Source organism: Haemaphysalis longicornis, unplaced genomic scaffold (genome assembly GCF_048455015.1).
Source record: "Haemaphysalis longicornis isolate Haplotype H1 unplaced genomic scaffold, Haemaphysalis longicornis Haplotype H1 scaffold_3, whole genome shotgun sequence".
In the NCBI taxonomy this organism is placed as follows: Eukaryota; Metazoa; Arthropoda; class Arachnida; order Ixodida; family Ixodidae; genus Haemaphysalis; species Haemaphysalis longicornis.
In genome coordinates, this window is record NW_027526335.1 from 151862923 (window position 1) to 151884348 (window position 21426).

Below are 21426 nucleotides of genomic sequence, written 5' to 3' on the forward strand. Positions count from 1 at the left end.
ACGTCCAAAAAGGTTGTAAAAATGAAGAAAATAAAAAATGGCAGCAGAAACCAAACCTATGAAACGTGTCATGACAAGAAATGGTTGCAATGCGTGTAATCGCGGCACTCGATTCAGTTAAACTTAAGAGCGGATCTAGTGAAGGCATTGCTTGCGCACAATCTCGAGAAAGCAATTCCACGCTCCCTAATTAAAGTTTCTGATTTGTTGTAGAGCGCAGCCAGCACTCAAACTCGCAGCAAATAGTTAACTGCAACCCCGTTCTCACAAAGTTGTCTCACTTTGTCGTCCAGAGCAGACAATCACCGATGCAATTAGCCGCTTTACTAGTGCGAAGAAAGAAATAGCAGCTATATCAAACAGTTTTTACAGAGATGCGAATCATATATCGGTGAAATACTTAAGCATTAGGAACCCTGAGCAGCCATTTATTTGCTTTCTTTGAAAACTGGTGATTCAGAGCCGGAAGGACTCATCATGAGCCAGCCCGACAGAGCGTCGGGATTCATTCGTAAGTAAAGAAACTGGCCGCGTATCTGCTCTCCTCGCCGCAAATAGCGTCGAAAGACGAGACCTCTTCCACTCAAATGACTCCCTCCTCTTCGCCTCCCGTCTCGCTCCTCCCACGACAAACACAGAGGAAGTCTCCTCAAGTCATTGCAATTTTCCCGCGTTACACTGCTCGAGTGCAATGAGCTGGAACTTTTCACTGTTGTGGTACTGGGAATGCCGCTACCAGGTCTAGGCTCGGGTGTGAGCGCTTTTTATATTTTTGTGTCCAAACAAGATTTTTAAGGCATATACTTTTATTGTCTATTGGAAGTATCCATTAAGCACATCAATTTTCAAATGAAGAACGCGGCCACTTCACATTATGTATTGATGTTTTGGCGCAAATATGCCTAATGTTTTCTTTTTTGTCAAAGATGTTTACAAGTATTGAGTAAACAAAAGCTACGTCAAGGAACCTGTCCGCGTTCTGCCATTTGTTTCAAAGGTACAATTATATCTTAGCAATGACGTGCTACACACTGCTCCCTCTTTCCTTGTCTGCAAAGTGCTTATCCGCGAAGTAGAATAGACGCTATAGCATCATCTTACTCTATACTCATGATTATGGAGCCATACAGCCTGGCAGTCCGGATCTGCAGCGTCCAAGCAACGGCCACTCGTGTTCTTCATTCCGCGGCAGTTAGCGACGTTGTATTGAACGCTACAATTGTAGTGGTCGTTTGCAACTTCTACCGGAAAAGCAAAACGAGCTGGCTGCGTTTTGGGAGAGCAAATGCTGTACCAGTTGGAGGGGCAGTGTTTTTTTCTTTTTTGTGCGAGGAAATAACTTGGGCCAGCATATCTTGTAAAGTGAACTACGGCGGAACGAGAGAAGGATGATCTCTCCAGAGTGAGGTTTGCCGCATAGAATACACGGGATTACAACTAAAAAGATATAAAATTTCAGTTTTCGCTTGAGGCTGCACAACTTGATCATTTAGATGTGTACTGTCACACAATGACCGCATCCGAAGAGGTAGCATAACCAATCGCGATACCACGCGCGTTTGTCCTGTAACCAATATATGGCATTTTAAATTTTGGCGGTACCTTTGCCGCGCAATCAGAAGCACAGGTAACCGTTTACGATAACTAAGCGCCGACATGGGCAGCGCCGTGCGCCGAAACTGGCCAGAAAAGGTATCCAATTGCATAAGCTTGTGAAAATATGGCGTGGCACTGTCGTACATTTGGTAAGTGCCTTGCAGTAAGAAAGTGAAAAAAAAAAAATGTGCCAGTGGAAAGGCTAAAAAAGACGTAATGCCCGAGTACAAATATTATCGGCGTCCTTACTTTCATTCCTCGGGCATTTCACTTCCAGGTGGAAAAAGCACTCCAGCATCTGAGGGGATTCCAAAGGAGTTGGAAGAAGTGTTCAAGTAAGCTCCGTTACCCGAAGGGACCTGCCTTCTGTACTTATCTTATGCAATGGCGAAAGTTCGAATAACGTGGCAGCAGCATCCCGACTGCAGAAAGCTGGAACAGCGGGCGGTGGAACACACTTGGGCAAACACCTTAAGTTCAAGTAGAGTACAATAAATGGAAATGAGAAACTTCTGGTAGCTGTCTTTCATGAAAACAGGATTTATTATTTTTCATCCCGGTTCTTGGAAGTACGCGATTACTATCCACATCTAGGCAGGAAATAGAACTAGCAGCCACAGCACCACGACAATTAACATACTACCAAATTGCTTAGAACTCAAAAAAAAAATAATTCTAAGCTGTATTTTTTGATCGCCAGAAAAGCGCGATGAGGGGGCGAAAAAATGTGGAAAAAATTTAATAAAGCTGTTTTTGATTTTCTTTTTTTCAATGGTGCACTTTCTGCCAAAAAGGGGTGCTCCGGACGTCATGTTCAGAGAAGCAGTTTCGCAACACGCAAGTGGGAAAAAAACAGCGTCGTCGCATAGTCGCATAGTCAGCTGCTTGTTTATTTATTTGGTAATTTTCTCGCCAAACTTGCCTTTGTGTAGTTGACCCTTCCACTGCCTGGTGATACTATCACGGACCTCCCAGAGGTGAAGGAATTTCTAGTCTACGTAGCAGGTCTTGTACGTGCTGTTGAATACTAGTCGGTGTCCTCGCGTCACCACGATTTGGTGGACCAGTTACCGGAAGAGAGACATGTGTTCCCTTCACGGGGCGTACTTACGTTACGTAGTCGTCCCACGTGGAGATGTTTGCTGAGAAAGCAGCGACATTGAGCGAGCGTGACCTGGCGAAAGTAAGTGCCTATTACACAGAAAGGTGACCGCGGCAAGCCGTTGTATTCCAATGCACGCGTCACGCGGAGCGGCCGAAGGGTCCCCTTTGCGGCCGGTATCAAACCGGCGTCCTCATAACAGCACAACGCTTTAGATACCAAAATACCCGGGTTTATAAGTCTTACTATGGCAATACAATTCCTGTCGGATCATCTGCTTTTAAATGACAATGGTGGAAACGCCTGTGTTGATCCGGTCGGACGCTGTGTGGCGTGCTTTCGCTGGAGCTATGCCCTTCGTCTCTGGAGAAGCATAAGTTAGTCGGGGCCATTTATATAGTCCGTCTCCTCCAGGGCAGTAAGACACGGCCCCATGCGACCATCCCAAGATAAGACTAGCAATAGGAGACAGCGGACGAGTAGGAAAGGGGAAAAAGGATTTTATTCGCCATTTTCGCCTCCCGCCGCTGGGATCAGCCGGCGTGGAAAAGCGAAAAAACATAAATATGAGGGCGGTAATGGCACAAAAATCCGCTTTCAACAGTTTTGCGTCTCCACCATTGCCACGGGCCGTATTTCCTGCCCAACAACCGCCGTATAATAGATGGAAACGTAGCGCGCACATGCCGAAACAACTACACCTCTGAATTCCGCGCCGTATAGTGTTGATTGTTGTAAGTGCGCATAAAAAGCAAAAGGAATATTTTTTTTATTGATGCTTGAAGTATCAAAAGTATGCTTGAAACATGAAACGTGCCGTAAAAGAAAATTGGAGACTCTGGCACCCAAAATTCCCGGTAATCGCTACAAGAATTCATAATCTCGCGACGCTTGCGTTTTCGTTCCTCGGCTCCACCAGTAAAAGAACCGGAAGAGCCTGTAGTAGAATACGTGCTTTCCTGCTCAATACAATTAGGCTGAGCTGAATCGCTGTGGCGGAATATTTTTCGCTGAAGATGACGCCTTAACTAGCCACTAAATTACAACTATTCAAGTACGCGCCCTTCGGCGTTTGCTCAGCAACCTTAGTTTTGTGACAACTTTTTGCTTGGCGCTGGTAATTGTTGCCGCACACAGCCCTTGGTAGGAGAGTGGCTTCCTGTAGCCAATTTGGCAGATTGCAACTAAAATTGAGAGAGGCCGTCATTTGGCACCTTATTTTCGTAATGATGCGTTTGTAAAATTGCTATGAAAAAGTAGCTGAACTGAAACTGCCCACTTAAAGGTCAACTAAAGCGCTTTTTTCAGTCTTATTTTCTTTTAAAATTCTAAAATGCTTTTAGGACATAGCCAAAAAACACGACAGCCCTCCTATTAGGTGAGCGCGGAATACCCGAGCAATATATAACAACTCTACGCACATCAATTAGCTTAAAAGCTCACTCCAAATATGTGTCTCTCTTTCTCGCTCTCGGCAGTATTGGCGCGCTCAAGCCCCCTAAGCTATGGGCGGCTATCAGCCGGCTGAATTTCAATTGCGGCACTAAACGTATTGGAGAGCCAGTGTAAATAAAATCACAACAAAGTCAAAGTAAAGACTAAAAGTGGCGTCTGATGGGGCTTTCAAATCTCCGCTGGACGCTGGTGATAGCTATAGCTCTCAAAGTGCTTCTACATACGATGAAGGATAAGAAGCCTTAATAAAATGTCAATGTGTACAAATGTATTTGATACTTTTGATGTTATGCCGGTCAAATCTTCTGTTTTGCCTGCACTTCCTACAAGGTGATTTAGCTCCACATGTATTGCTAAACGTTCGTTCAAAACATCTAACGCAGGAATTTTTCGTCGCATAAATGTGGACGCAAACTATGATGACTACGTTAACAATAAACAAACTACCTCGCGCAGAATCATCGACAATAGCCGGGAACAGATGGTGTCCTGGCTGAAGACCCTTGTGGCCATCCCAAGCGTGTCTGCTGAAAAGCATCACCGCAACGACGTCATACGCGTCGCCGAAGAAGCGAAAGCGGTACGTCAGGTCAACAGACCGTTCATTTTTTAAAAACTGCTGGAGGAAGGTGTTATACTACTCATTTTTATACATTTCATTGCTTAGACAGTTGGCAGCCTTTCTCGAAACAAGCTAGAAATATTTTTATGACCATAAAGCAAATACGCTATTGGGAGTATCAGAACACTAAGCCTTTTTAGGCAATGCATGTTACTCTCAAGAAGCCAAAAAAAAATGTTTGTAATTACGTTATGCCAATAGCCGCATTTTGCCTTTAAGGCTGCCTTAGTGACACAACGTGGTTGATATCTCCAGGATTTCGCGGAACTGGTACTCAAAACTGTTTCCCGTGCAGTATATGCCTAACAGCTTCAAGCTCTAAGGAACCTTGGGGAATCATTTCTTAAACTTCTTATTAGAAGGCCTCTGTTGGTACCAAGGTTGCACATGATCCTGTCTACTAAGCCCCTCCCTCATTACACTGGATTCAATCGAGTGTTCCCAGAGTCACCGACTTATGAAATTGAACCAGTTCATCGAGCAACTGCCAATTTTCACACATAGCGTGCAACAGAGGGGAAGCTACGGAAGTACTCCCAAGCAAGAAATACACACATTGTATCACTCAGCCTCGCGTCGCTAGCCGTGGAATAAAGCACGTTCGAGGGATCAAGGTCCTAAACGCAGCCTGGGACGTTTTTCTTTTCTTTTGGAACTATTTTTTAAACATTTGTAAAGCTAAAAAATAAGATAAGCACAGGCAATTTAATGGTGCTGTAAATGTGAAAGGACACACTGAAATGGCGAAACCATTCGCGTCGTCTGCTGAAAGTTCAGGTGAACTCGGCTCACGTGTCGCCATCTCTGAGTTCTTTTTTTTTAAATACTGAGAGAAAATTATTATAGGATGTTGCTGCAGTGAAATTAAGTAAAATTGATTCTGTTGCGAGAACACTAGCAAGATCCTACCTGTAATAATTCAGTTTGTAGTATCTTCAGTTTTATTGCTTTGAGCAGCTTTGCGCCCTACTTTCTCGTCGCAGGAAGCCCCCTATTAGTCTCCCCAGCCATGGCAGCATTGCATGCTACGTATGAGACGAAGTATGGATGCCTTCAGACAACGTGCATATCGTGCAGCTGAAGAGTATCATTTATCTAGTTCTGCTGCGTGATATAAAGCATGACGGAGCCTCGCCCCCGCGGTAATGACATGGAGTAATTTTGGATGGACACATTTGGAAATATATTCGTGGGCGAACAGTAGCGTACGATGCTGGTTTGTTATTGACCGGACTGCAAATACTCTAAATATATTTTACTTCCTTCTGAAAGCTTTGCATTAATATGTCCCAAAAGGCGTGTTCATCTGGGTACATCCTGCTGTGCTGCGTTAACTGTTCTATTTAATTCCTTTGTCGCATACTTTTAGGACGGAAAGCAAAAACGCCCGTGTGTACGAAATTTCGGCGCACGTTAAGAAACCTCAGGTGGTCAAAATTAATCCGGAGCCCTCCACTACGGCGCGCCTCATCACCTGCGTTGAGTCGGCGCGTTAAACCTTACAATCAATGAAATCAATTTCGCATACTTTTAGGTGCGGAGCACCTTATGACCGCACAATGTCCGTCCGCGTCCGTGCGCATAGCGTTTACAATCGCAAAGAGAGAGAGAGCAAACATCTTTATTGAGTCCGGCAGCTGGGACGCAGCCTAGTCGTCGTGTCGGGCCGCCACTCGTCGTCGGCTCCCTACTCATGCATTGCCTCCAGTGGAGGCAGCAGTTTCGGGGCGCTGGCGTTCGAGGGCCCCCAACACCTGCTGGACGGCCGTATGTTGTATTTCGTAGTCCTTGTCTCTGGTCGCACTTGCGAGGAGCGGCGGGAGCGTTTTGGCTGTATTGGCTTCACTGGGGTGTAGGCTACAGTCCCACAGAATGTGAGATGCTGTGGCTCTGTCCTTCTTACACAACACACACACGTCGCTTGGGAACACTTCTGGACACATGTGTTTGGCTATCACCGGAGTCATTAGCGCATTAGTTTGTAGTTGTCTGTACACGACCGCTTCTCGTTTCGTCAGACGAGGGTGCGGTGGTGGGAAGGTCCGGCGGTTAGCTCGATACCACTCAAGGATGTCCCTATAGGTGGTGAGTGGCGACGCTTCGTCGAGCTCTTGCTCTGCAAGTTGTGGGCTGGAGCTTGCGCCGCGTCCGGTGAGCGCGTGCGCTGCTCGGTCCGCCTCCTTGTTGCGGTTGCTGCCCGTACCCAACGGGCCGGCGTGCGCCGGGAACCACCTAATAGTCATCGTCATTTCTTTGGGAGGTAGGGCCCCGCACACCCTCACTGCACTGTGGGAGACACGATTTGTGGCGTAGTTCACGATCGCTGTCCTCGAGTCGCTGATCACAGTGGTGCACTTCGGACTTGTGAGTGCCAGAGCGATCGCCATTTCCTCGGCGTGATGCACACTCTTGGCTTTGACGCTGCCTGCGGTGTATAGTTCGCCGGTGTTGGCGGCTATAACAGCTGCCGCATACGTGTTCGGCTGATTTGGGTACTTGGCCACATCTACGTAGTATGCTCCCGAGTCGTTGGCGTGCGATGCCGTGAGTGCCTTCGCTCTTGCGAGCCTTCTCTCTTGGTTGTGTTCGGGGTGCATGTGGCGGGGGATCGGCGATACGTGGAGTCTGCGGAGCAGGTCCTGTGGGAGTGATACATGTTCCTTGTCGTCTTGTAGGGCTTGATTTTGGTAGCCGAGCCGTTGCAGTATGTAGCGTCCCGTTCTTGTTAGCGATAATCTTGTAAGCTGCGCTGTATGCTGGGCTTCTGCTATTTCATCTATAGTGTTATGTATGCCTAGCTCAAGGAGCTTGTCCGTGCTAGTGTGTGGATATAGCCCCAATGCTGCCTTGTACGTCTTGCGGATGATTGCGTCGAGCCTCTGGCGCTCGGCTGATTTCCAATTGTGGAAGGCCGCGATGTATGCAATATGGCTGATTGCAAAGGATTGGACAAGGCGGAGGAGGCTTGCTTCCCTCATGCCTGCGTATCGGGTGGACACCCTTCGGATGAGTCTGGTGGCTGCCGATACCTTTGTTTCCAGTTTGCTGATGGTGGAGCCGTTCCTTCTGTTCCCGTCCAGATGAAGCCCGAGGACACGCAGGGTCTTGACATGTGGAATTGCAGTCCCGTCTCTTGTTCGAAGGGTGATGCTTGTGGTCGTAGATGTACTGGCGCATTTCTCTCGTGGTGGTAGGATGAGGAGTTCAGATTTTGAGGGAGAGCATGTTAGACCGGTACCTCTCAGCCGATTTTCTATCACGTCAATTGCCTGTTGTAAGGTGGCTTCTATGTGGCCATCGCTGCCCCCCGTCACCCACAGGGTGATGTCGTCGGCGTATATTGTGTGCCTGACGTCGGGGAGTTTAGCAAGCCCGTTTGCCACGTCAATCATTACCAGGTTGAACAGCATGGGTGAGATTACCGACCCCTGCGGTGTTCCGACGCTGCCCAACGACTTTGTGGGGAGCTGGATATCCCCCGCATGAATTGTTGTTGTTCGGTTCGACAGGAAGTCTTTGACGTAAAAATCACACAGGCACCGGCAGGATTTGAGCCTCTGTCTGGTAGACCAGATAGATTTAGTGTCAGACGTCTTACCCATTGGGCTACGACCGCGAGTTAGAACCCGAGAGTCAAACGGCTTACTCCCTCGCCTGTAACGGTGCGGAGTACCATAGGACCTCCCAATGTCCATCCGCGTCCATCCGTGCAAACACCACCATCAAGCAAAAAGCAAGCGGAATTCGATTTGAGCCGTAAGTTGCAGTTTCAATTAGGGAATAATCAAGGTACAACTCACGGCTGAAATCGAATGACGGTCGGGGCGCAAATCGGATGTCACTCGGGGCGCAACTTGGATTTCATTTCGGGTCCCCGTACTCCGCACCTCACCATCATCCACGCAGTGGAAATGCTGCTATTTTTCTCGTATAAATTGATTGTACAGACTGAATTACCAGTGCTTCCAAACATTCTCGACTGACTAAAATTACTTTTTTGTCAATGCATTAACCAATCGGGGCACTACTACAGGGCTCAACTGAGGGACCTTATATTTAAAAAAACGATCACCTGAAAGACACCGAATGAGTACTGTTGTAGCAAGCAGAAAATGGTCATAACCTCGCCGCAACAATAACCACATGAGAGAATAAGCGACTACTGAATATCCTAGCAATAGGAACCGACGAGACGTTCTTGGTTGTGAGGCGGTAGCCCTTGCTATGATGCAATTCTAAGATGCCATTCTAAAATGCAATTCTAAGCCGCAATTTCAATTCTTGCTAAGATGCAATTGTAAGATACAAGTCTCGCCGACGATTTTCCAGATGGGCGTGCGAGCTACTTAGGGTTTCCATAAAGGAAGCAGGAAACGGAAAAGAGCGGCACGCGAATGACAAGATGAGGAACCGTTCGAAGTTCAGTATTTAAAGGAGCCATGAAGAGAAAATACAACTTCGTGTAATTTGAAAGAACTAGGATTCAGTATCTCACTCAGCTCCATTACAGCCCCAAAAGATGTTTTTTTAACGGAAATAAAAAAAAGCACGAGGTATTTAAAAACTTTCAAATTTTGCGCCACAGTGACGTGTTATGAGCAAGAATGACGTCATACGGGCCAACAACAAAACGTAATTTTCAGTGCGTTAACTGCACGTTAGCATTCAAGTGATGCGGTCAAATGGAATTAGAGGCCCCATTACAGACGTCCGACAGGTCAGTTAGGCGGCCGCCAATCGCACAAGAAAGGTTCCGTGACGTCATAGAAAAGTTGCGGGAAATTGGCTAGGGGGTCGCGACTGCTTAACACGTTTTTCTTTCATATCTCTGTTATTAGTTGAAGATTGCGATGATATTGGTATCATTGTTATCGGGACTAAGCAGCCTTTGTAATAAACCCAACTTGTATTTTGTCTTCATGGCTTTTTTAAGGACGATGTCACCTTTAAAAGGACAGAACACCAATTTCTGTGGAGCACAGATCCTGTAGCTCATATGAAAGTCAGCATTTTATATACATGGGTAACCGCAAGGAATTTCCAAATAAACAAGCGGAAATATTTTAATTTTACACTAAAATTTCTAAAGTCCGAAAGGCAGCGCCATGTATTGTATAAACGTTGGCGGAGGCTTTGGGGCTTGGGGCGAGGCGGAACTTCAACTTTAAGGTCATAGAGGTGACGAAGTGGCGGCTGGAATGGTGGTGGCGGAAAAGTAGGGAAGGGATGTGTACTCGGGCCGAGTAATAATACGGATGAGAATTTAGAACAGCGGGGGGAGAAACAATGGTGGTGGGAACGATGATAGTTCAAAACAGGGGTGAGGGGGATATTGGGAGGAAGCAAATCTATTAGGTTAGCTGGGAGTAGGGCAAGTAAGAGGAATAAAACAGGCAAGTCGGTTGCTGACAAGCGACGCCCCGATTCAAAGGGAGAGCCACTAATAATGATAATAATAATAATAATAACAATAATAATAATAATCAATCAATCAATCAATCAATCATGTTTATTTACGTGCCCAGGAACAGCCAGAGGCCTGAGTGCTGGCGCACGGGTAGTTACATGAAAACAAAATACAAGAAACATATAGCAAGAAACAAACAAGCGACAAGACACACACAAGTTGAAGTAGTGAAGATGACAGAAATAAAGCAGAGGCGGAGCCTGGGTACAGGTAAAAAAAAAAAAGATGCCTATGTTGCTCTGCCTGGCGTAAAGGCCACACGACAGGCAGAGCAACAAAGTTTGACAGTAATGCAACAAAAACAACTGCAAGAGTGTACATACAAATGATAAAACGAACAAATGACAGTTAACAGTTTCAAAAATAGGCAACTATCAGTTGGATAGACAACCGCAGAGAAACCAAATTCCAGAAAAAAAAGAACGACAGACATATCATAGGTGTTTAACATACTGTATTCAACAGCGCTGTACGGTAAATTGTAAAGGATTTCTGAAAGATGTCAAGGCGTTCAAAGAAGCGGTTGTAACAATTCTGTATTCTGCGCACAGGAGAATGATTGGAGTTGCGCGCAGCGGTCAAAAACGGGCGATGCGACCTGGTGGGCCTTTGTGGTACACTAAACTCTAAACAGTTAAGCAGGTCTGCGCAAGAAAGGTCACCATGAACAATTTTGTGGAGAAATGTAAGGTCTGCACGCATACGTCTGCAGTTCAAGGAATAATAATAATAATAATAATAATCACGAGACACTACGGTACATGCCCAAACAATTCCGACGATTTCAACGCGTGATTCAAAAACCGCATGAAGAAACAGAAAAGGTTGCACATTGTTGTTCTTTTAGCCGGGTGCAAGTTTTTAAACACCTCTTTTAATCTCACGTGCAGTTAAAAGCATGTTGCTGCACAGCTCACGGTCATGGTTGCCAGCATTCTGTTTGGCGTGCCGCATATGGCTCGTAGATCTAAAAATTCCGATGTAAAAGGGTCTATGGCGCTATCAGCAAAACCGTCTCGTATACACGTGTTTTAAGTAATTCCCTTTCATTTGGGATAAAGAAAATATACTCCACCTCAACGGGTTGTCTGTCCCTTAAACTGCATCAGTATTGCTCACATCTGCCTGTTGCCTGCGTGGACAGTAGCCATCACTTATACCTACAAAATTATAAGTTCGTCCATACCTTTTGTAAACACAAAAGCCTATTTTAGTCTGCAAAAAAGCTTCACTCAAACAGGCTCTGTCTGGAATCAATGTCATCCCCTTTCGTTTTTTTTTTTATTTATTCTTGCTCCGCCGGTTCTATAGCTTTACGAGAATGCCAGACTCTTCGTAGTTGCGTTGATGCCTTTCCGCGTGGTTTTCAGATGCTGCAAGAACAAGGCGTCCTTGTCAGCTTAGAAGGGCTGGGAAACCAGCAGATGCCAGACGGAACTACGCTGCCACTGCCCCCACTGCTGCTTGGAACCACGGCCCGGGTTCCGGACAGGAAGACCTTGTGCGTCTACGGACACCTGGACGTCCATCCCGCTTGCAGGGTGATGAATTCTGTTCCGGGCAGGGGCGACATGTCAACGCGAGTGCATATTGTGCGGGAAGAGTGAACTTCGTTTATTTTTAAGGCCTTGGATTTCTGTGTTTTGGTAAACGCGTAATATGGAAAACTTGACCGCGTATCTGCTCGCTCGGCTGAAATTTGTCGTCGAAGGACAATAGTCTTCTTCAACCTTTGCCACGTAAATACCCCTCTTCCCTTCCACGTCCCCCTCTCACGCTCTTTCCTTCCCTTTGGATCTTCCCACGATAACGGAAGGGGCTCGCAAAAGTCAGTTCAATTTCTCCGCATTCCGCTACTCGCGCCATCTACTGAAACCGTTTGTTACTTTTGAACTTCAAACACTGCCACAAGGTTTAGGATCGCGCGAGCTCTTCTGCCGTTTTTGGGTCAAGATATTTCTATTTTCTATTACTAATATCAAGCACACACTTATTTTCTATGAAAATAACAATGCGAGTACCAGTTGCGGATTGATGTTTTGCCTGAAATAAGCCTAGTGCTTCCTTTTCGCCCAACAATGTTTATAAGTATGAAGCATGTTTCCATATTTAGTGGTTTGGAAAAGTTTTGCCTATATAAACCTCTTGTTCCAGTATTCTTTAAACTTTTGTCCGGAAGGCTGAATCGAGAGTCAGACAGACCGACCGACCGACAGACAGACAGACAGACAGACAGACAGGTCAAAATTTTTGTGTATTAGTAGCGCAAGAACGACTATCGTCTTTAAAAATCGTTGTGAGGTACGCAGATTCGTACGTACAACGAGAGAGAGACAAAAAAACAGAGTGAGAGGAGCCAATCGCGGCCCGGAGAGGTCACGCGCCAACTAATGGCGGTGTTTCTTGGCGAGTGTCGGAGGAGGGTAAGAGGATGGCTCTTTGAAACGACGACACAGTGCGCGCCGATAAAGGTACCCACACGGGCCAACAGGTTGCTCCTGGTGATAGCTAGCGAGCGGAATCAGTTTCGGAGGGTGCCGTCGAAATGGCTGGTCGAGTGGTGACGGGCGCAATCGCAAAGTTAGCAGAACGTTCAACAGCAGATGAACAGAAGGTCCAACTAGGCTTTCGCGTTCACATTCCTAAAAATGTCTAAGCATTTTCCCCAGTTCTGGTTCTTCACGTTCAAACTTGGTCGTTTTATTTTAGTATATGTTTCCCGACGAGTTTTCAGTACGTTTTGCTCGACGTATTACCTACAGTTAATAATATACAGAAAGAACAGTATCCTAAAAACAGTCACAATCAAAAATACCTCTTGTCCTTTCTTTAAGAAAGCAGTCGAGTGAGTGGAGCACTAAAATACCCTTTCTGCGGGCGAATCAGGAAGCAAGGAAGCGAACGAGCTGGAAAACAGCTGGGAGTAAGTTTACCAGTGCCAAGACGTCGAAGTTACAAGCCGTCAAATAATCCCAGATCATGTAAATAAACAAACTGGCTCCAGAAAACACAATTTAATAAAGGACTTCATCCTTCACTACCCATAAATAGATTAATGACGATACAGATGCTACTTTTGCAGTTGATGCCCCTTTTTAATTCTAAGTGTGAGCCTTGATAAGTTATCTTGGGACCCGATGTCCGCTCGTGGTCTTGCTAGCAACGGTTTGGGCTAATATTTTTGAAAATTCATATGGGGATGCGTCATGTGTGGGCAGCAATTATGCCTGTATTGTCGCTTGGCCATGCTGCCGCCTTGCACTATAATGGCCGGCTGGACCCGTCAAGCTGTGCACGCAGCTTTTTTCCTTTTTACTACCCCCCCCCCCCCCCCATACTGGGCAAAATAAACTCTTGAAGCACCTGGGACAGCTTCCTTGTCCGCCTATGACCGTGCACACACGTCACACGTCTCCAGCAATGGCGCGTTGTTCTTGCTGCTCCTGTTTCTCGTGAGTGAACACTAAGAATGTTTTCTTCGGCGGCTTCAACGTTTGTGTTTTTGTTCCTAGTTTCTTGTGGAGCAAAACTTAGCTCCATGATGTTTCAGAGGACCCCCTCATTTAGACCTTAAAGGAGCACTGACACCAATTTTTGGCGTTAATATTATTGCACAGTTCACTTCCTTCACTCAACAGAATACCCTGGCTGAAATATCAGCGGCCTGCGACGCGAAGAACAGAGTTCAATTGGATCTCATTTATCGCGCCGACGGAGCAGCGCGCGGAGCGACACTCAGCGAAAGGACATCAGCGTGACATCACCTCGTGAAGCCAAAAGAAGTGACGCGACAGCGCTCGTCAAAAACTCGTGACGTCACTTCACGCGCGCGGCCCCACGAGCGGCGAGCGGGAGCAACACCCTCTCAAGCGGGCGCCGGTGATATCAAAGCGGTGAGGTCAGGCCAGGATTCTGTCATATGCGCCGTTCGGGATGAAAGCGCGGGAATTTGGAACAAACGATTTTCAGGCCGTTCAATGTAACCAAATATCGCGCGCTGAAGTATTTGAAGTGCTGTTTCAGGTTCGCCAGACCATTAAGCATCGATAAAAGCAATAAAAGTGTAACAAAATTTTCGTGTCAGCGCTCCTTTAAGGTGTTACACGCAAAAGCGTTGCTTCGGCGTTTAGGGGCGTTTTGGAACAGAGCTCCTGTATTTACCATCCACCTTTTCCAAGCGCTGAGCTAGTGAACGATACTAGCAGCAACGGTTCGCACGCCGTGGTCCATAGCCTGAACGATCGAGTCTACTTAAAAGACAAAGTTAGAGACACGCTGTTCAAGATGTAGGATATCGCACAGAACGCACGCCCCGTGGGGAGGACCTAAAGATTTAAAGGGGTCCTGAAATACCTTCCGCCGATGCATGGATGTACATGTACCCAAATAAAGCAATGTATTTGCAATCTCCCCCCGCAAGAATTTTGTTAAAGCGATGAGTATTAGCTGAGAAATCGTAAATAAAAAAACGCGCATTATCGTCGCTCCGCGTTTCCTCCTCCTTTCGACTACTCTCCGCTGTTGACGGCGTGCGAGCCTTGCCTCCCATGATGCTGCGCTCCGAAGCGGTGACGTACTTCCGCTATTGCGCTGCTCAGACTGTCGTCTGCTACGGCCAAGCTTTGTTGACACCATGAATCCCGCACTCCGCTCAAGGCTGGAAAAGCGAACAAAAAATCTGGCCGCATGTATGCGGCGGCCTGGCCTTGCCCTTTCGCGGTGTACGTTGCTGGCGGCACATGACTTTTTATCGGCGGCGAACTCGCAGCCGCACGGGGAGGGTCGTGCGCTCGTTCCCTTGATGCACCGCGCACTGTTTATCCAAAAAGCGCCGTATCAGATGTGGCCCCGCTGGTGCCGGGTCTTATTTTGCGGCGGTGGTAATTCCTGCCGGCGGCATGTGAAAAAGTCATATTAAACCGATACAGAACCCGTGCACAAAACGCCTCATTCATGTGACCAGTTCAGCTTGGGGCGACGCGTGGTGGAGAGCGGCAACGTTGGCAAAACATGCTCCGCCACGGCTCTGAGCTTCCTAGCGCTGGAGCGAGCGCCATTTCTTTGACAATCTCAAACATCGGTTGCCTTGGCAACAAGGCACAAACCGCTCCAGAAGTCAGTTACGGTTGCGTGATCCCGGTTCAGCTTGGGGCCCCACTTCGCGACATGTGGGCACTGCAGGCGTACTACTCACTCCCATTGGGAAGTGCGAGATGCGTTTGGCATTACAGGAGGCGATGGTGTGTGTGTGTTGTGGACGTCTTTGTTTCGCGATGCAATGCGACGTTGTGCTTCTGCGGGTGGATAGTGCTTCCCATGGTCTGGATTATCTCTCTCGAGCGACGTACGACTCAACTTCGCATGGGGTATGTGCAGTGTGCGTGGCTAAAAGCCATCTCGGCTTGTGCGGCGGAGTTAAGTGACTTGCTGTTCGTCCCCGCAAACCGCGCGCGGGGTGAGTGCCGAATTTACGACGGGCAGGAGGAGGCAATCCATCGTCTTTCAATCGCGGTTCAGACTTGCAACGCATTTTGTGACGTTGTGTTCGTTCGAAACACATCTCTGGATTGTTTTGAAGTTGAATAAAATGTATGCGTCAAACCCAGGCATTCGGCTCAGGGCGTTCTCTGCGATTGCACGAAAGAAGTGCCACGGGGCTTCAACGCTTTCTTTATGGAACGTACTCAGGTAACAGAATATCAATGTCGTGTTATGGCCGTGTTGCATTCAATACAAACGGTTAAGCGTTTGTTTTACACTTGTTTCGTTTGTCGTAAAATGCCCAAGCACTCCGGCACTCCGCTGGCAGATCAGCCCGCGAGCCGACGCTGAGCAGACGACTCATCTCTTTGCCTGAAGTGCGTGAAAAAGCCGCCCAATAGCAGGATGTCTAGCTCATGACGAACATCTGGGAAACGATGATGTAGACATGTGAAGATGGCGGCATCCAAAAACATGAAGGGAAGGGTGAAAAAAAAAAACGACAAACTTTGCAACAAAAGTGTGAGCTTTCCGCTCCGCGTAAAAGAGTAATACTTGGCACAGAGGACGTTGACGACCCAATCTAACGGTTGCGCTAGTTCATTTAGTGTGCTCAAAATGCCTTTCAGGGCCCCTTTAAAATGTAAGCAACATTTCCTTCCTTTCACCGTCCCCTTCGTTAGGCAATAACGCCATTCTTAACCAGTAAATTGATTAATTGATACATTCGCCACGGCCCACAGAAACGGATTCATAGGAGCGAGCGCCGACAGGTGGAGAACGAATGCCACTGCGCAGGCGCGGTACATGCTGGAATCACGTATCCTCTCGTCTCGTCGTTACTATCATTGCCGTCAAACCTACTGGTACCCGTCTTCCTTCCCACACTCCAGTTCTCGATGCCCCCGATTCCAGCTGCCGACGGGCACTCACTTCTTCGCTGCCGACGTCATCATTTTCGGTTGGCGGTGATGACGTCATTTCCGCGGACGCCTGATAAGCACGGCAGCTCCGGGCGCGCAGTGCCCCCAGAAAAGTGGTCAGTGATCATAGTAACGCTATCACGTTACAATAATTATGAATGCGAGAATATTGCGCCATTTCTGGCTAGTTGACAAATTACTTCGAGTTCGCGCTCATTGCTACATGAATGCTGTAGCTGAAAACGACTTCATGCTTCGCATATTGCAAGATTGTTATAAACCGAGAACCATGGCGCCTCGGAATTACCTATCCCGCTTCTTTTGCTGCACGACCAAAGAGAAGGAGAACTTGAGTCGAGAAACTTGAGTCGCGCATGCTTGGAATTCTATCGCTGCCTACCGGGGGGCATAAGCATACCGGGGGGCATAACGCTATAAGACCGCGTCGTTGATCTATAAACCAGAACACCGCAGCGTTTTCAATTACAGCAGCAGTGCTGGCGCGTGCCGACATTTCTATATTTCTGAGTTTCTTGTATTTTTCTATTTTCTATACATTTTCTTTTTTTTTTAATTAATGCATATTTTGCACAGGCAGCGCCGTGTCTTTGCGCATAGAGTAGTAGCCTCCCCTTTGGGGGTGGGCTCCCGCTCTGAACGGAAGGGAAGTTACGTTTGGCATTGCAAGATGCTCTCGTTACTACCTCTGAGAGACGCCAGTAAACATAAATAGGCATTTCCAACTTAAAATCTGGCAAATATTCGCATCTTGCCATTCGCTTTTGCGCGGGTAATGCAATCTACGTTTCCTCTAGACGATGAATCTGAATGAAACGTGATCCAGGGAGACGGGTGGACGTCGGACCCATTCATTCCAACGGAACGAGACGGCCAGGTGTTCGCGCGTGGTACAGCCAGCGACAAAGGTCCGCTGGTGGCCTGGCTTGCGGCCGTCCGCGCTTTCCATCTGAGCGCCGCAAAGGTCACGCCCGTCAATCTCAAGGTGAGACAATATCATGCCTTCTTGCGTTCGTTGAGCATTACGAAATCGTATCACATGGGCTTCCCGCCAGCGCCCCAAAATGACCAGTTCGCGTGACCAAACGTGTGAATTGGGCGGGGGACGAGGCCCGGTAAGCGATTAGAACAAAAAATTTAATCTGCTGTAACCAAAAACAGCGTTGTTAAAGCCCATCTGCGACGATTTGTTGGAGTAAAGGCCAGTCGATTGGTGGTTCACACACCATGCCTCACCGCACGTTTGCTGAAATCCGGAACTGGGCTTTTAGGCTCCCTGAATACGCCTGGGCGATGAGGCGTTGCATGCTGGACAGCTTCGGATTAAGTACCGTGATGCGGTGTTCATTTTAAGGACACCCAAAAATAGTACCAGCGGGCATTTTTTTGTTGTTGTCTCCACTGAAAAAGAAAAAAACGTCCCCGACGGCTCCTAGAATGCTCAAGACGCTGACGCGAAGTTGGGATGGTTATGTGGGAGGATTTGATGGATTTTGTAGCGTGAGTGACACTGGCCGAGGTTGAGCAGTTCGGAATGACTCCTGGAGAGCCTTGCTGCGCATGCATGAGGAGCAGTGACGTCACACGGCGCACAGCTGGTCCTCCGGAGCCACCGCCGCGCGTCTGGATTGTATTGGACTGGATTAAATTGGATTGGATTGGAAATCATTTTAGCAACAGTAAGCATGATAATCAGCCAATCCTGCACAACCAGGAAACCTAGGAATAACCAGCTGAACCTTAGCTCACGCTACGTATATCCTGGCATAGGCGAGATAGCCACTGCTAATTTTTTTAACCTGACTTTTCGTTATCAAAACATCCAAGTTCCCTACTGGCATAAGCTTGCTTAAGACGTTGACACGAACAAGAGAAGGCCGTGTGACATCGTTATGGCTGTCTTCGCAGGGAGGCGCATTACTGAGCGATGGCTCCAACAAAATTATGCGGTGCCGCTGCCTTCACGAGTGCTTTTGTTCCCGTCCTTCTTCCTCTCTCTTTTCTTTTATCTTGTCCTTCGTTTATTCTTCTTTTTCCTTACCTCTTTTTTTCTACTTCTTTACATTTCTCAGCAAAATGCAAACCACAAGCCAGTTGCGGAAAATATTGCAAAAAAAAGGGCTCTGCACCATAATAATTTCAGCCGCGTACGTTTCAACCGAGTCTACTTTTAGCCGTCGATCTCATAAGAATGCATCAAAATTCCCCTGTCCACCACGACACTACACGGTTCCTTTGGCGAGCAGAGTTTTCACCGCTGTCTCCTTGAGTCCATGCGCAATGCAGGCCCCATCGTTCAGCGCACCCTACATCCACCCTCTTTGTCGTTTCGCAGTTCCTGATCGAGAGCATGCAGACAGTCGGCTCGCAAGGGCTGGGGTCTTACCTTTCTGAGCGGCGTCACAGTGACTTCTTCAGGGGCATCGACTTCGCCTGCATCTCTGACGTCGCCTGGTTAAGCCCCAGGAAACCCTGCATCGTGTATGGCCTCAGGTGCGAAAGTTTGTCTGCACATCTTGGTTAAAATCATCACGAACCTTGAATGGATTCCTCACCGATCACTGCGGTTGAACTGTCAGGTAGCTGCCTTTTCCCTAGCATTTCACATGGCGATTACCGTATTTACCCGATTCTCACGCGCCCCCGATTCTAACGCGCACCCGATTTTCCTGGCAAGAAAACCGAAAAAACTTGCACCTCCGATTGTAACGCGCACGGGACTTAGTGACCCAGACAAACGAATGCGAGAGAAACGGGCGATTTATTTCCCGAAGTAATCTCACTCATCTCACTCCTCGTCGCTCTCCGCTGACCACAACATCTCGGCCTCGGTGCCTTCAAGCGCGATCGCGATGCCACACTTCTGAACGAACGTTCAACCATGGTCTATGGGATCGTGGCCCACGCCTCGCACGCCCATCCCGAGAGCTTCTCCAGAGGTGCACGCTTCAGCCGACCGCTCGATTTGAACGCGTGGGAGCCGCTGCTGCCATTGCAGTTATCAAGCGCGCAAGTGAAACGATTTGACGATTTGTGTGAACTCCGATAGAAAGGCCTAGGCGCCTAGGCTTGCTGCGTCCGAAAAATCGTTGCTAAAAGCTTTGGCGCCATCTTGAGATGGCGATGGCGATGGGTGGGACGAAATTTCCGCTGTTTCGGCAGTTTCAGTTTTGTATCCGATTCTAACGCGCATGCGATTTTCCGGCCTATTTTTTTCGGAAAAAAGGTGCGCGTTAGAATCGGGTAAATACGGTAAATATTGCCGTCATTTAGCACTCGTGTTGAGTCCTTGTTTCGTCCCGTTAAATTTGCGCTGTTCAATCATACTAAATTCGCGGTACAGGGAGCCAGTGCGTTCGCGAATGCGGCCGCGGACTTTTGGAGAGGGAGGACAGTGTGTTTATGTTTATTTGGATGGTAGGTAGTTGTTCGCCAATTAAGTGTCGTATAGGAGGGCTGGCGAAACTATAAGTGTTTTTGTGGTTTTAATAATTGAGCGCGTCGTCTTTCCTACGCGACACTTTTATGCGCGCTTGTTAAGCTACGTCTTTGCCTTCCGAAAAAAAATAATCTCCACATCTCGAGGGGAATGGAACCCTCAAACCACAGTCCAAACCCTATCCATCCCCCTTACAACTCAATACCCTCGCACTACACACATATGACAAGAACATAAACTCCTCCACACCCCTCAACACCATACTGCCATGCATACGTACTCCGAAGAATGAAAACAGAAACATTTTTACACAATCCTCTCGGAAATATCACCGTCCCTCCTCTCACTAGGCTTCCCACAATGCATGTCACCCATTCCGATGCACCTTCTCGCATTTTTTCCCACCCCTTTAACCCATTCTTTGAGCAGTGCTCAACATCTCGGCACCGCAGCTTTAAGAAGCTCTGTTGCAACCTATCCCAGGATTCGGCGCAAGCTCGAGATTTCCTGGACGTGAGAGGCTGACCACATTTCCGTCCCAATACCCCCTTGCTAAATAAAAAATTATTCTTCGACATACTTGACCCGACCAGGTCCCGCAAGTAATCACAACAGTCGCATTACAAAACCTTTCTATACTCTCAGTCAATCCCAGGAATAAATAAACCGAATCCTCAAAAGCGCATCATACCCCCAGCTCCTCGTTTCCATCACAATCGCCTCACATACACGGGCTCCCCTAGCTCGACCCTGGATGCTGCCATAACTCGAGAGGAAGCGCAAGCTGCACTACTTAGCTTCGCCGACTCACGTCCCCGGGTCCCGATTGCATATTAATTGAAACCTACGACACGTTGAGTGCTCCTTACGCGACCAGCTGACGGCAATTTTCAACTCCGACTGAACACCAGACATGCTCCCAAGCAAAATGGAAGAATTCGGACATAACGATTGTTAAGAGATACAGAGGCGCGCCGGCATAGGGTGTCATCAGGAAGCGAGGAAGAGGAGGATCGGAGGGAGCCAATTTCCTTGTATTGTCCACTCCATCAGCGTTTTGGAAGCCGGGCGCTCGTCTTCTCGCTTGTCGGCGTCCTTTCCGCCTTATTTGCTGGGGCCGTGAAACCAGGGAACCGAGGCATGAGCGGACCTGCGTTCAACGGCGCAGCGGCTTAGAGGCACGCGAGGCCTGGATACCTTCGCGCTGCTTTCTCCAGAAAGACTTGCCCTCCACCGCTGTCCCTATATGCTATTGTCCAAGCCGCCCTGCTCTGGCTACGCCGCCCCTATATTGACCCTCAGCGTCTGGCTTCGCCGACTGGT

At 47.8% G+C, this 21426-nt stretch overlaps 1 protein-coding gene across 1 annotated transcript in view; it reads left to right on the plus strand.

Moving 5' to 3' along the window:
* The first annotated feature begins 477 nt into the window (after positions 1–477).
* LOC144175478 (cytosolic non-specific dipeptidase-like) overlaps positions 478–21426 on the plus strand; it is a 38569-nt gene continuing 17620 nt past the window's right edge. The window contains exons 1-6 of the mRNA XM_077704564.1: positions 478–511; positions 1874–1931; positions 4610–4733; positions 11613–11783; positions 17491–17649; positions 19000–19157. Coding sequence (XP_077560690.1) covers positions 478–511; positions 1874–1931; positions 4610–4733; positions 11613–11783; positions 17491–17649; positions 19000–19157 — 704 coding nt within the window. The remainder of the gene's footprint in view (positions 512–1873; positions 1932–4609; positions 4734–11612; positions 11784–17490; positions 17650–18999; positions 19158–21426) is intronic.